Here is a 16,625-nt window from a genome sequence, read left to right on the forward strand (position 1 = left end):
AAAGATAAGCAAAGATCTTTTAAGCAAGAACCATAGCATCATACTACATTAAGATTGTCATACTCGACCATCTTAGATCATATCATCGTAATACCATACCTACAACATACTTGGGATAGAAGTTGTTGCATTTTTTCTTAGTAGGTTGTGCACAAGTTTCGTATCCTCCTATTGTGCAATCGTGCTAGCATCTCTCTAGTGTTTTGCAACAAGAGCATTTTCATGGATTCCACATTTTGGCTCATTCCTTGGTTGCACGACCCCATTTATCTATCTGTGTGTGTGTGTTTCCGTGTACCATACCTTGCTATTGGTCTACTTGTTGAATTTGCAAATTTGTGAATCTTTTCCAACATTATTGAAGCTCTCTAACAATTACATCAAATTTTGTGGTACCATCCTAACCGAGCTCCACCATAAGCTTTTACTTGTGTAGGTGTGAGAACCGACAAGAATGGGTACCAATTGTGCTATTTCCTTGTTACACATTTGAGTGATCATCGATTCATCTTGAACATCGGTCAAGGTACATTTGGTATAAGTTCTTCTCTTTCTCCCACTCACATATTTGCTTGGAATAATGGATATGCCAAGTACTTGTACCAACCCACTCTTCATCGAGCAAGACGATGACATGACCTCCTACGTCACCAAGAGCCACCTCTTTGGTTCACAACGAGCTTTGCATCAAGAACAACAAGCATTGAGAAACCGCATCGACCATCTCGCCACCGACTTGCGACTCTCCGAGCAACGTACAAGAGACTACTTCGACAACAAGCTCGACGAACACAAACAGGAGAATGACACAAGGATGGACGAGATTCATGCTTTGTTGGTCAACCGCTCTTCTACCACTTCGTCATACTCAAGACGGAGCCACTCAAGTCGACACTCGTCCGACAACTCAAGTACACCGACATCGAACACTCTTCGCCAAGTTGCCCGCCAAGACCATCAAGAAAACTACAATCATCTACACCAGAATCATACTCAAGACCAACTTGACGAGCAAGCACATCGGCATCGCCAAAATCAAGCTACCTTTGCGCAAGCACAAGAACGACAACGTCTTCGCCAACAAGAGGAAGAGCGAGTGCGCCTACACCAAGACGAACAAGATGCCGAGGCACAACGTCAAGAACAACAACGGCGAGAAGCTCAAGCACTTGAGGCATAATGTGCACTCCACAACACATGTCGCGCCGTTGCCGCACGCAACCGCCATAGGAGCAAACAAGAAGAAGCACTTCACGATGAAGTTCAGGAGAGGATTTATCAATCACGAGTGCATCGTCAAGTTCCTCAAGCACCTCCACAAGCTCGACAAGCTCCTCCACAAGCTCGACAAGAACCTCAAGTTCACCAAGAGCAAGCAGACAATGGAAATCCTCCACGACAAGAGAAAGTTGAGGGAGAAAATCCTCCTCATCAAGGACATCATCACCCTCGACCTCAACACAATGAAGAGCAACGCTATGGCAAGCTAAATTTCAGCATGCCCAAGTTTTCCGGTAGCAATGATCCCGAAGAGTACCTTTCCTGGGCATTGAAGGTTGACAAAATCGTCCGCTTGCACAACTATGAGGAAGAGAAGAAGATCGCTATGGCATCCCTTGAGTTCCAAGATTACATCCTCATTTGGTGGGAACAAGTCACTGAGCATCATGAGGCAAGAGGTGAACCACCCATCACAACTTGGGCGCAAATGAAGGATGTCATGAGAGCATGTTTCGTGCCAACCTACTACAACCGCGACCTCTTCAAGAAAATCCAACTACTCAAGCAAGGATCCGAGAGTGTTGAAGAGTACTACAAGGAAATGGAGATTGCCATGATACAAGCCAATGTCACGGAAGATGATGAGCAAACTATGGCACGTTTCTTGAATGGACTCAATCATCCTATCAAGAAGATCACCGACTTCCAACCATACTCGAATCATCGAGCTAGTGCACCAAGCTACCAAGGCGGACCATCAAGTGGAAGATGACTTCAAGTATGCCAAGTTCTCATCCAAGTCCCATGGTTTCTCCAACACCGAAGCTTCAACGACTCCAACACCTTCTACCTCAACGAAGCCTTCTACAAGCAACGAAGACAAGTCAAGCTACAATAAAACTTTGACTACCTCAAGTCATCCTCCTACTACAAGCAACTTCAAGCCAAGAGCTTCATCATCATCTACTCCAACCGATGAGACCATCAAGACAAGTTCAATCAAGTGCTTCACATGTGGTGACTGAGGCCACGAGTCCTTTGAGTGTACCAACAAGCGCACCATGATCCTCAACAACGATGGTACATATGACTCCATGAGTGAAGGAGAAATGGAAGCCCTTCAGAATGTGGCCATGCACTAGCAAGTGAATGAGGATGAAGACGATCAAGTCTTTTGTGACGAAGATTCGAGCCCCGCTCTTGTTGTCTCCAAGGTCTTGACTCTTCAACATCAACAAGATGAAGATCAAAGATGTCATATCTTCCACACCAAGGCCGACATCAATGGAAGGTCCGTGAAGGTCATCATCGATGGAGGTAGTTTTCATAACCTGCAAAAATGAAGAACTATGCTCCAAGCTCCAATTAGTCAAGATGAAGCACCCGCATCCCTACAAGGTTCAATGGCTAAGCGACTCCAGCACTATCCAAGTCGAGCATATGGTGCAAGTTTCCTTCAAGATCGGAGCTTACGAAGACACTTTGGAATTTGATGTCATTCTGATGTCCATTTGCCACCTCCTTCTTGGATGTCCATGGAAATTTGACCGAGGCGTCATCCACCATGGGCGTACAAATCACTATAGCTTCAAGATGAAAGGAAAGGAGTATGGCTATGACCTATGTCTCCAAGCCAAGTGATCCCCAACAAGCAAGCCACCCATCATGGAGAGAATAGTGAGAGAGTGAACCACCAAAAAGAGAGTGAACGCCACAAGCCCAAATTGAGAGCCTCCACGATGAGCGACAAGAAAAACCTAGTGTTATTTGCCACCAAAAGTGAGATGAGAGAAGTGTGTGAGAACCCATCAAGTGTTATGCACTATGTCCTTTTGTGCAAGGATGAGGCACCAGAAACTAACACCTCTCACAATCTACCTTCAGTATTATCTTCTCTATTGCAGGAATTCCAAGATGTTTTTCCCGACGAACTACCTCCGGGTCTACCTCCACTATGAGGCATCTAACACCAAATTGACCTCATCCTCGGAGCACCCCTTCCTAACAAGGCTCCCTACCGCGTCGACCCCGAGGAAATCAAGGAGATCCAACGACAAGTATGACAACTCATCGACAACGGCCATGTACGCGAAAGTTTGAGCCCTTGTGCCGTATCGGTAATCCTTGTTCCCAAGAAAGATGGTACATATCACATGTGTTCCGATTGTCTTCCTATCAATGCTATTACCATGCGTTATCGTTACCCCATTCCATGCCTAGATGATATGCTAGATGAGCTTAGCGGAGCCACCATTTTCCCTAAAATTGATCTTAAAAGTGGCTACTACCAAATACGCATCCAAGAAGGTGATGAATGGAAAACCACTTTTAAAACCAAGTTTGGCTTGTATGAATGGTTGGTCATGCCAATGGGTTTATCCGAAGCACCTGGTACTTTCATGTGAGTCATGCATTTTGTTCTTCGACCCTATATTGGTGTATTTGTTGTGGTCTATTTCGAGGACATTCTTGTCTTTAGCAAATCTCTCAAAGATCATGTCACCCATCTTAGAACCGTGTTACAAACTCCTAGAAAAGAGCGCCTTTATGCTAATATGGACAAATACCTTTTTGGTATTGATAGGATCGTTTTCTTGGGTTTTGTTGTGTCTTCTAAGGGTGTTCATGTACATGAATCTAAGATCAATGCTATTAAAACTTGGCCCCAACCAACCAACTTGCAACAAGTGCGTAGATTCCTTGGTTTAGCCGGCTTCTACCGTAGTTTTGTTAAGGATTTTAGCACCATTGCATCTCATTTACGTGCTTTGAGAAAGAAAAATGCACCCTTTGTTTGGGGAGCATCTCAAGATAGCGCATTTAATGAGCTTAAGAATTTTCTTACTCAATCTATCGTGCTTGCATTACCCAACTTTGACAAACCCTTTGAAATTCATTGCGATGCTAGCGGTAATGGCATAGGAGGTGTGCTAACGCAAGGGAAGTGCCCAATTGCTTACTTTAGCGAAAAACTTTTCGGAGCGCAACTCAATTATCCCATCTATGACAAAGAGCTATATGCTTTAGTGCGAGTTTTGCATGAATGGGAACATTATCTTCGCCCTCATGAATTTGTCATTCACACCGACCATGAAACGCTTAAATACCTTAAGGGCCAAACTAAGTTGAACAAGCGTCATGCTAAGTGGAGTGAGTTCATTGAGTCCTTTTCTTATGTCATCAAATATATCAAAGGCAAGGAAAATGTTGTGGCGGATGCTCTTTCCCACATATGCATGATTATTACCAAACTTGAATTGAATGTCATTGGTTTTGAGCACATTAAAGACTTGTATGCGCATGATCCGATGTTTGATATTCCTTATGCCAAATGTTTGACGCATACATCTTGGGAACGCTGTTACATCAAAGATGATTATCTTATGAGATCTAACAAACTATGCATTCCCGAGTCTTCTCTTCGTTTGTTACTTTTGCAAGAATATCTTGGAGGAGGACTAATGGGACACTTTGGACGCGACAAGACATTCGCTACGCTATCCAAGAACTATTTTTGTCCCAAGATGTTTTGCGACATCTCACGCTTCACCAACCGGTGCTTTGCATGCCGCAAAGTTAAGTCAAAAGCTCAATCCCATGGTCTATATATGCAACTACCTATTCTGTACCACCCATGGGAAGATATTAGCATGGACTTTGTGCTTCGTTTTCCTAGAACTAGAAATGGCAAACATTCCATGTTTGTTGTTGTGGACCGATTCTCTAAGATGGCTCACTTCATTCCATGAAACAAGATAGATGATGCTTCACATGTTGCAAATCTCTTTTGTAGGGAAATATTGCGTCTCCATGGAGTACCCATGACGATTGTCTCGGACCGTGACGTCAAGTTCTTGAGTTACTTTTGGAAGACCTTATGCGCCAAGCTCGGAATCAAGCTCTTGTTCTCTTGGGCATACCATCCTCAAACCGACGGCCAAACGGAGGTCATGAACCAGACACTGTCCACTCTACTACGCGTGTTGATCAAGAAGAACATCAAGGAGTGGGAGGAGTGCCTACCCATCGCTGAGTACACCTACAACCGCGCAAGAAATTCGACTACTGGCAAGTCCCGCTTCGAGGTCATCTATGGTTTCAACCCATTGTCCCCATTGGACATTCTTCCTCTACCACTACAAGAGCGCACCGACATGGACGTGAGTGGCCGAGTGAACTACCTCAATAAAATGCATGAAGATGCAAGGCACACCATCGAGCACCAAGTACAACGACTCGCGACCAAGCTCAACATCAACAAGCAACCCATGATATTCAACATTGGAGATCTTATGTGGCTACACCTTCACAAGGACCGCTTCCCCAATGAATGCAAGTCCAAACTTCTGCCACGCGCCGATGGACCCTTCAAGGTGCTTGAACGCTACAACAACAATGCCTACAAGATTGACATTCCACGTGACGAGTACTCCGTGAGCGACATCTTCAACGTCAAAGATCTCTCTCCCTACCATGGTGATGAAGATTTCGATCCGAGGTCGGATCTTTCCCAAGGGAGGGGAGATGATGCGGAGAATCCCATGGTCATCCCCATGGACCTATCACCGTCTCACAAAGTGCTAAGAGGACGTATGACACAAGCATGAGCTAGAGGTCTTGAGAATGAGGTGACATCTCTCCTTAGTCATATTCCATATGACCCCCTCGAGACTGGCTACTACCTAAGCCCAGAATGTTGTGCATGATCAGGTACAAAGAAGACCATCCCGAAGATGCACGTGAAGACAGACAAGTCCCCAAGTTCATGGATGAAGAGAACCAATGGAAGGAGTCAAGAACAGCTCCCAGGAACCGGACATCCGACCCCTGGAGGTGTCGCTTGTAGCAACGGACCAGCGGCCAAGTCTACACGGCCCAGACATCCGGCAGCCAGCCTGGACATCTGGCCCCGGCCTAGAAATCCGGCCTCCAGCCCGAAAATCCGGACACCTTCTATCCCGAAAGCATCGAGGCTGACCTGGCCAGCCCGGACATCTGCCCCTTAGCCCGGGCATCCGACCCCTCGTGAAGGCCCGAACATCCGGCCCGATGCCCGGACGTCTGGCCCCATCTGTCGGCGCACAATAAAGGCCCGAGGCCCATGTACCCCTTCGCCCACCTATACTATATATACTCCTCCTCCTCCTCCCTCTTTCTAGGGTTAGCAAAGTAGTTGCTCATTGAGAAGCTTTGCTCTCCACTTGATCCCCTTCTCCTTAGGAGTTCACGGCCTCTACGGATAAGATCCTCCAATTGGATTCAAGACCCCTAACGGGAAGACCCTCAAGACCTCCTTACGGAGAAGAATGTGCTACTTGTATTGTCCCTTGTTGATCGTGGATCTTTTATCTCTTTGTGTTTCAAGGATGTAGCATATGTGTGACCGAATCTTGTTGGTTTGAGTGTTTCTCTCGTGTTTCCACTCGTGTTCTTCATGTTCATCGTGGGATCCACTCCATTCATGAAAGGTATGGCATCTAGGTTTCCACCCTACATTATAGCCCCAACCTTGTTTGTAAAGGTACGGTTGCCACCTTCAAGGGCACCACTAGTGGAATCACGACTTCTCGCATTGTGTGACGGCATGAGGTGAATATGGTGGCCCTAGTGGCTTCTTGGGGAGCATTGTGCCTCCACACCGCTCCAATGGAGACGTACTTCCTCTCAAATGGAAGGAACTTTGTTAACACATCCTCGTCTCTACCGGCTCCACTTGTGGTTATCGCTTACCTTTACTTTGTGCAAGCTTTACTGGTGGTGTATATCCTACTTGCTTGTGTTGCTGTTGCTAGCATCATATAGGTTGTTCACCTAGTTGGATATCTAGACAACCTATTTGTTGCTAAACCTAATTTGTTAAGAAAAGCTAAAAATTAGTAGTTGCCTATTCACCGTCCTCTAGTCAACAATATTGATCCTTTCAATTGGCATCAGAGACGCATCTCTTTATTAAGGGTTTCACCACCCAAAGAGTATGGTTGACAAAGGGGATAGGGATGAGGAAGTGCCCGGGGCCGTGGAGTTGAACTCGGTCACCCGAGACAACTTATATGAAGCTATGGCTTCACTTAATACGTCTATGACGGCCGAGGTCAAGTCCATGCTTCAAGAACTTCTTGAGGGGTTGAAATCTTCTCCCGATCCATTGCTTGTGGTTAATCCCACCGCATCGGAGTCGGAGACCAAGTTTGGCAAGGAAGCGGCTAAAGGTGCTCATACCTCTTCCCCTCATGGTAAGAATGGGATGGGAACTTACTACTCGGTTCGTCCTCCCCCAGCCTATGGAGGATCGGTCCCTACACCGCATATTAACAACCTTGGTCCTCCTCGTAAGCTTGTGAAGGGTGATTTCACTAATTAAGTTTTCCGTATCAAGTCTCATTTGAATCACAACTCAACAAGTCTTTGGAGAATCATCTATCAAGGCTACTACCCACATGATCCAAACAACCTCACTCCAAGAGAAGAGGTGGACAATCAATACAATCACTCTGCATTGTCCATCCTCTAATCCGCAGTGCCTCCCGAATATCTAGTTCACTTCCGTCCCTTCTCTCATCCAAAGGATTGTTGGGAATATATTATATCTTTGTATAAGGGAAGCTCAAGCATTGAACGGTCCAACTTTGATGTGGTTCTTGATGAGGCCGATGAGTTTGTGATGAATGAAAATGAGGATCCTCGTGATCTCTACCGAAGATTGAAAACTCTTGCGGTCGCTCTTCAGGATCATGGGAGCAAGGATACAGATGATAACAGGATCAAGTGTAAGTTTCTCAAGGCCATCATGCCATTCAACAAGGCCATGTCCTACGTGATCCGTCAAAGGCCGGACTTCCACACCTTGTCTTCAAGTGAGGCATTGGAAGAGTTTATGGCATGAACATCATGAACAAGACCGCTGACAATGCTCTAGCTCATGTCCAATGGTCAAATAAGGCCTCACCCAACCTTGTTGAGAAGGCCAAAGCAATTCCGGAAGAAGAAGAAGAAGAAGAAGAGGAGGAGGAAGAAGAGAGTTGCCCCGAAGACACCAAATATGCTTACCATGAGCACATGGCTCTTTCATCAAGGCAATTTTGGGGCAGCAGGAGAAACTCAAGGCCCAACTACTTCAATAACAACTCAAGTGGCTCAAAGGGCAATAAACATGCGGGCACATGCTATAATTGTGGCAATGTGAGTCACTTTGTGGTGGATTGCCCCTATGAGAAGAGGGAAGGCAATGGTGGCAACTTTATCCTCAAGGACAAGGCCAAGTCCTTCCCAAACAAGAAAAACTTCGCCAAAAAAGTGCCTCAAAAGGGGTTGGTGGCACAAGAAGAGTACATCTTCGATGATGATGATGAAGATACAAGTGCTGAAGGAATGACAACGGCCAGCGTGGCCATTGCCACCTCTTCTCCAACCAAGGTGTCTCTCTTCGATGCCCCCAATGAGAACCTCATTGCCAAGTGCCTCATGGCCAAAGGTACCAACAAGGTGGATGAGAACGAATTTGATAAGTTCTTGAGTAAGCTAAGAGGTGAGACCAAGAAGCACTTTTTTGCTCCCTTGGAGCAACTTGGTGAGGCCAATGATATCATTGAGTCCCATGAGAATACCATCTCTAAGTTAGAAGGGCATAGTCGTGACTATGCCAATGAGATTGTGGATATTTCCATTGATCTTGAGGAAGAGCGAGGTCTTTGTGTGGCTCTTTAGGATCCACACAACATTGATCTTGCTAAATTGCAAAAAGATCTTGATCATGCTCTTGTTCTTGCTCGTGTGCTTAAATCCAAGAAGTTTGCACTTGGGGTTGGCCATGATAGACTCAATGAAGAATTTTAACATACTTGAAAAGCTCAAAAGGTCTTGAAGGGTGTTCATGCCTCTTTCAAGGAGTCTCATGATCAACTCCAAGTAAAACTCGCCAAGTAGATTACCACTTGTTCTCCTTTTGTTTTAATTGATAACACCCATGCTAGTAACCCTTGTTGTGAGCATGTGCATCTTGTGGAGGAGAATGCCAAGTTGAGAGAGCAACTTGATAAGGGCCTTGTGACTTGCATACAAGGTGAGCAGAACCTTAATGACCTTTTGAGCAATCAAAAGGAAGTTGGGGCAAAGCAAGGACTTGGGTTTGCACCCAAGTCAAAGAAGAAGAAGAACAAGACCAATCAATCTCTCCCGTTTAAGGAAGCCTTTGTTAAGGTGGGGGAGGGTGCTCATGAGAATAAGAAGGACAAGGAAGTGGTTGGTAATGCCAAGAAGAGCAAGACCACCCCTCCCAACAAAGACGACAATTTTAACCCCTCATATGGTTTATGTTGTGCTAGTGATGGGCATGTTTATGCCATATTTGTTGGTTCTTCTTATGAGTACATTGAGTGGTGTATTTGGGTTCCAAAGACCTGATACATCCATTTTGCATCATGCTTTTATATTGATATTTATTGTGTTATGGGATCTTATTACACTTATGGCACAATACTTATGCCTTTTCTCTCTTATTTTACAATGTTTACACAAAGAGGGAGAATGCCGACAGCTGAAATTCTGGACTAGAAAGGAGCAAATCTGAGAGACCTATTCTACACAACTCCAAAAGTCTTGAAACTTCACTGAGAATTGTTTTGGAATATATAAAAAATATTGGGCGAAGAAAGCACCTGGGGGGACCCACCAGTCAACCACAAGGGTGGGGGCGCGCCCTACCCACTAGGCGCGCCCCCTACCTTGCCGCCAGCCTGGCAGGCCCCCAGTGTCCATCTTTTGCTATATGAAGGTTTTTTGCCTGGAAAAAAATAAAGAGGAAGCTTTTGGGACGAAGTGCCGCCGTCTCAAGGCGGAACTTGGGCAAAACCAATCTAGGGCTCCGGTGGAGCTGTTCTGCCAGAGAAACCTCCCTCCAGGAGGGGGAAACCATCGCCATCGTCATCACCAACGATCCTCTCATCGAGAGGGGGTCAATATCCATCAACATCTTCACCAACACCATCTCCTCTCAAACCCTAGTTCATATCTTGTATCCGATATTTGTCTCAAAACCTTAGATTGGTACCTGTGGGTTGCTAGTAGTGTTGATTACTCCTTGTAGTTGGTGCTAGTTGGTTTATTTGGTGGAAGATCATATGTTCATATCCTTAATGATAATTAATACTCCTATGATTATTAACATGAATATGCTTTGTGAGTAGTTACATTTGTTCCTAAGGACATTGGAGAAGTCTTGTTATAAGTAATCATGTGAATTTGGTATTTGTTTGATATTTTGATGAGATGTATGTTGTCTCTCCTCTAGTGGTATTATGTGAACGTTGACTACATGACACTTCACCATGATTTGGTCCTAGGGGAAGGCATTGGGAAGTAATAAGTAGATGATGGTTGCTAGAGTGGCAGAAGCTTAAACCCTAGTTTATGCGTTACTTCGTAAGGGGCTGATTTGGATCCATATGTTTCATGCTATGGTTAGATTTATCTTAATTCTTCTTTCATATTTGCGGATGCTTGCGAGAGGGGTTAATCATAAGTGGGAGGCTTGTCCAAGGAAGGAAAGCACCCAAACATAGGTCCACCCACATATCAAATTATCAAAGTAATGAACGCAAATCATATGAGCATGATGAAAATTAACTTGATAACAATTCCCATGTGTCCTCGGGAGCACTTTGCTTTATATAAGAGTTTTTGCAGGATTGTCCTTTGCTATAAAAAGGATTGGGCCACCTTTCTGCACCTTAGTAACTTTTGTTACTTGCTACCCGTTACGATATCTGTTACCGATAATTTCAGTGCTTGCAGAGAATACCTTGCTCAAAACCTCTTGTCATTTCCTTCTGCTCCTCCTTTTGGTTCGACACTCTTACTTATCGAAAGGACTAGATAGATACCCTATACTTTGGGTCATCAATACTCTATTCTGGCATCGTTGCCAGGGAGTGAAGCGCCTTTGGTAAGTGGAATTTGGTAAGGAAACATTTATATAGTGTGCTGAAATTTACTATCACTTGTCACTATGGAAAATAATCCTTGAGGGGCTTGCTTGGGGTATCTTCACCTCGACCGGTAGAGCAAGAAGTTGCTCCTCAACCTACTGAACCTACCGAAAATATTTATTATGAAATTCCTTTGGGTATGATAGAGAAACTGCTAGCTAATCCTTATGCAAGAGATGGAACACTACATCCTGATAGGCATCTAATCTATGTGGATGAAGTTTGTGGATTATTTAAGCTTGCAGGTTTGCCTGAGGATGATGTCAATAAGGTCTTCCCTTTATCTTTTAAGGGAAAGTCATTGACATGGTATAGGCTATGTGATGATATTGGATCTTGGAACTACAGCCGATTGAAATTGGAATTTCATCAGAAGTTTTATCCTATGCATCTGGTTCATCGTGATCAGAATTATTTATATAATCTTTGGGCTCGTGAAGGATAAAGTATCGCTCAAGCTTGGGGGAGGCTTAAGTCAATGTTATATTCATGCCCCAATCATGAGCTCTCAAGAGAAATTATTATTCAGAATTTTTATGCTTGGCTTTCTCGTAATGATCAATCCATGCTCGATACCGCTTGTACTAGTTCTTTTATGAAGAAGACTATTGAATTCAAATGAGATTTATTGGAAAGAATTAAATGCAACTCTGAAGATTGGGATCTCAATGAAGGTAATGAGTCAGGTATAAACCTTAAGTTTGATTGTGTTAATTCTTTTATGGATACCAATACTTTTCATGAATTTAACACTAAATACGGACTTGACTCTGAGATAGTAGCTTCTTTGTGTGAATCATTTGCTACTCATGTTGATCTCCCTAAGGAGAAGTGGTTTAAATATCATCCTCCCATTCAAGTGAAAGTAGTAGAACCTATTAAAGTCAAAGAAGAAACTGTTATTTATAATTTTGATCCTATTGTTCCTACTGCTTATATTGAGAAACCACCTTTTCCTGTTAGGATTAAGGATCATTCTAAAGCTTCAGCTGTGGTTTGTAAGAGTAATACTAGAACACCCACACCCCTGAACAAATTAAAGTTGAACCTAGTATTGCTATGGTTAAATATCTCTTGGTTGATAATATTGATGAGCATGTTATTTATTTCTGTGATGAAGCTGCTAGGATTACTAAACCCGATATTAAAGATAAACATAGACCTATTGTTGGCATGCCTGTTATTTTTGTTAAAATAGGAGATCATTGTTATCATGGCTTATGTGATGTGGGTGCTAGTGTGAGTTCAATTCGTTTTACTTTATATCAAGAAATTATGAATGATATTGCACCTGTTGAGATAGAAGATATTGATGTTACTATTAAGCTTGCTAATAGAGATACTACATCACCAATTGGGATTTGTAGAGATGTTGAAGTCTTGTGTGGGAAAATAAAATACCCTACTGATTTTCTTGTTCTTGGTTCCCCACCAGATGATTTTTGTCCCATTATATTTGGTATACCTTTCTTGAACACTGTTAATGCTAAGATATACTGTGAGACGGAAATTGTTACTGTAAGTTTTGGGGATGTGTCTCATGATGTTAATTTCTCTAAGTTTCATAGACAACCCCATGATAAAGAATTGCCTAGTAAGGACGAAATTATAGGTCTTGGTTCTATTGCCGTGCCTCCTACCGATCCTTTAGAACAATATTTGCTAGACCATGAGAATGATATGGTTATGAATGAAAGAAAGGAATTAGATGAAATGTTCTTTAATCAAGGGCCTGTTTTGAAACACAGTTTTGCCTATCAAAATCCACCCAAGGGTGATCCCGTGTTTGAGCTTAAACAATTACCTAATACTTTGAAATATGCTTATCTTGATGAAAATAAGATATATCCTGTTATTATTAGTTCTAACCTTTCAGAGCATGAAGAAAAGTGATTATTGAAAACTCTGAAGAAGCACCGTGCCACTATTGGATATACTCTTGATGATCTTAAGGGCATTAGTCCCCTCTATATCTTCCACCACGAGCGCGCTTTCCTCCTCCACGGCCTCCACCTTCGCATCATCATCTAGCAACAACTCTATTCCTCTCGGACCGCCCCCACAGGAGAAGCTAACAAGGGGAACTTCCTCTTATGGAAGGCCGTCGTGCTCCCACAAATCCGAAGCGCACAGATGGAGCGCCACCTTGATGGGATGAGCCAGGAACCACCGACCACCCTCACCATCACCAAAGATGGAAAAGACGAACAGATCGTCAACTTCGCCCGAACCCTCTGGTACACGCAGCAGCAGCAACTCCAGGGATATCTAATGGGATCTTTGTCCCATGAGATTCTCGCTCAAGTTGCCACCCTCCAGACGCCAGCAGAGGTCTGGAGCGCCATCAACGCCATGTTCGCCGCCCAGAGCCAGAGTTAGGCCATCAACACCCGCATCGAGCTCACAAACTTGAAGAAAGGTAACATGTCCATGGCAGAATATCTTGGCAAAATTAAAACCCTTACAGATGAAGTTGCATGCTGCACCAGAGTTCCTCTTCCCGATCCAGAGATAGTATCCAAGATCATGGCTGGCCTCGATCTGGACTACAATCCAGTCATGTCCGCTCTGTCTGCTAGGGTTGAGCCGGTCTTGGTTCAGGAGCTGTACAGCCAGCTCTTGAGCTTTGATGCTCGCCTCGCCCTCCTCCACGGCACCAACATCAGGCAGTCCTCCGTCAACTCGGTGGCTCGCGGGTGCGGCCGTGGGCGCGGTCACCAGGGACATAACCGCAGCTCCAACGGCGGCGGACGCGGCCGCAGCAACTACAAGGGCGAGGGTGCTCGTTCTGGTGGTGGCAACAACTCCGGAGGTGGCGGCTTCAACAACAACAACAGCCACTGCTCCTCCTCAAATCGCCTCCCTCGTTGTCAGCTGTGCAAAAAGTCAGGCCATGAGGTCATGGACTGTTGGCACAGGTATGATGAAGACTTCGTCCCCGACGCTCGTCATGTTGTTGCTACCATACGTGAAGGAGGAGGAGACGGCGTCTGGTACATGGACTCAGGTGCAACAGATCGTGTCACCAGCGAGTTAGAGCAACTTGCACTTCGTGAGAGATACCATGGTGGCGATCAGATTCACACTGCGGCAAGTGGTGGAGGTATGGATATTTGTCACATTGGACAAGCTTACATTAATTCCCCCAACCTTAAACGTGATCTAGTTCTTAAAGACGTTCTTCATGTCCCACAAGCTGATAAAAATCTTGCATCCATGTCTCGGCTAGCCACTGACAATAACGTCTTCTTTGAAACTCACCCTCGTTACTTTTTTTATAAAGGACCGGGCAACAAGGGAACTTCTTCATCACGGTAGATGCGTTGGAGGGCTCTACCCCATTACATCTGGAGCACTCAGTCGCAATCGGCGTCAAGTTTATTCTGCCACTAACCCCTCCTTGGAAAGGTGGCATCAAAGATTAGGACACCCATCATCAACCATAGTTAAACAAGTAGTCAATAAAGACAAACTTTCTTTGTCACATAGTCAAAATAGTGAGTCAGTTTGTGAAGCTTGTCAGTGTGCCAAGAGCCACCAACTTCCTTATCCAAAGTCAAATAGTGTGTCTCATGCTCCTTTAGAGCTTATTTTTAGTGATGTATGGGGTCATGCAAGAGATTCCTTTGAAAGAAATAAATACTATGTTAGTTTTATTGATGATTATAGGAAGTTCACTTGGATTTATTTACTCAAATATAAATCTGAGGTTTTCTCTGTCTTTCAAGAATTTCATAAACTGGTTGAAAGACACTTTAACAGAAAAATTGTAACAGTCCAAAGTGACTGGGGAGGGGAGTACGAAAAACTCAACTCTTTCTTCCGTAGCATAGGAATTCAGCACCATGTGTCTTGTCCTCATGCTCATCAACAGAATGGTTCTGCCGAGCACAAACACCGCCACGTTGTTGAAGTTGGACTCTCTCTACTTGCTCATGCGTCTATGCCTCTAAAATATTGGGATGAAGCTTTTATTACAACAACATATCTCATTAATCGTCTTCCAAGTAAAGTTATTGGCAACTCCACTCCTTTGGAACGTCTCTACCATCAAAAACCAGACTACAACTCTCTCAAAACTTTTGGGTGTGCTTGTTACCCCACCTTACGTCCGTATAATCATCACAAACTTGAATTCCGTTCCACTCAATGTGTTTTTCTAGGCTATAGTAATCTACACAAGGGATACAAGTTCCTAGAAATTTCCACCGGACGTATATATATTTCTCGAGATGTAATTTTTGATGAAACTCTCTTTCCGTTTGCCAAGCTTCATCCCAACACAGGCGCTCTTCTCCGTGCTAAAATAGCACTTCTTCCGGATCTTGACACACTATCTGATCACGGGGGTGAATTATCTGTAGCTGACCATGTGAACAAATCTGCAGAAAATTGCAGCCCTAATGATGTATGTACAAATGCAGCTCATGATTTTATGTGTCCAGAAACAGACAATACAGGTGTTGCTGATCACGAGGAGGATTCTGGCGGCAGCAGGCAATCTGGCGCGCGATCCCAAGTGAATCCTGGCGCTAGCGCCAGTGCAATCATTGGCGCACGATCCGAGGAGGATCCTGTCCACCTGCATTCGGAGACGGCGCGCGACCCGGTGGCCAATAGTGACCGTGTGGAGCCCACCAGCGCAGGAGGGGCTGGAGGCGAATCCCCGCTTGCCACGAGCCCATGGTCCGCGGGGGTGGCCGACCAGCCGCCCGACCGAGCGACTGTGGCTGGGTCCAGCCCACGGGCCCCGATGCGCACGTCCACCCGTGTGGAGTCCTTAGGCGACGCGCGGCCCGCTTCTGCTGGTGGATCAATCCCGAGGCCGATTCTGTCTGCAGAAGAGACGGCATGCGATCCCGTGGCTGCTGGACGTGTACAGGACGCTGGATCTTCTATGGACGCATCTTCTGCTGCACAAATTGTTCCTCGGCGTCACACAGGGTCACAATCATGTATTACCAAGGAAAAGGAATACAAAGATGGTACCATTAGGTATGATAAAAAACGTGCTTTTCTCACTACTACTGGTGAACCAGTTAATCTTGCTGATGCCCTTGCTCACAAAGATTGGAAAGAGGCCATGGATAGTGAGTATGATGCACTTATGAAAAATAAAACATGGCACCTAGTACCATCAAAAAGTGGAATGAATGTTATTGATTGTAAATGGGTGTACAAGATAAAAAGGAAGTCAGATGGAAGCATAGACAGGTACAAGGCTAGATTAGTTACTAAAGGTTTTAAGCAAAGGTTTGGGATTGACTATGAGGATACTTTTAGTCCAGTTGTTAAATCAGCCACAATTCGACTTGTCTTGTGTATTGCTGTTTCCAGAGGTTGGAGCTTAAGACAGCTAGATGTTCAGAACGCATTTCTTCATGGTGTTCTTGAGGAAGAGGTGTTCATGCGGCAGCCACC

General features: G+C 44.6%; 1 protein-coding gene across 1 annotated transcript; it reads left to right on the top strand.

Moving 5' to 3' along the window:
- Positions 1-8,100: 8,100 nt before the first annotated feature.
- On the top strand, positions 8,101-8,925 carry LOC147965093 (uncharacterized). Its single transcript, XM_087530287.1, has one exon. It carries the CDS (start codon positions 8,101-8,103, stop codon positions 8,923-8,925), a length of 825 nt encoding a protein of 274 aa, XP_087386413.1.
- Positions 8,926-16,625: the final 7,700 nt, after the last annotated feature.

The sequence above is a fragment of the Triticum urartu genome, chromosome 6A (genome assembly GCF_056163025.1).
Source record: "Triticum urartu cultivar PI428250 chromosome 6A, HENAU_Tu73, whole genome shotgun sequence".
Taxonomy (NCBI): Eukaryota; Viridiplantae; Streptophyta; class Magnoliopsida; order Poales; family Poaceae; genus Triticum; species Triticum urartu.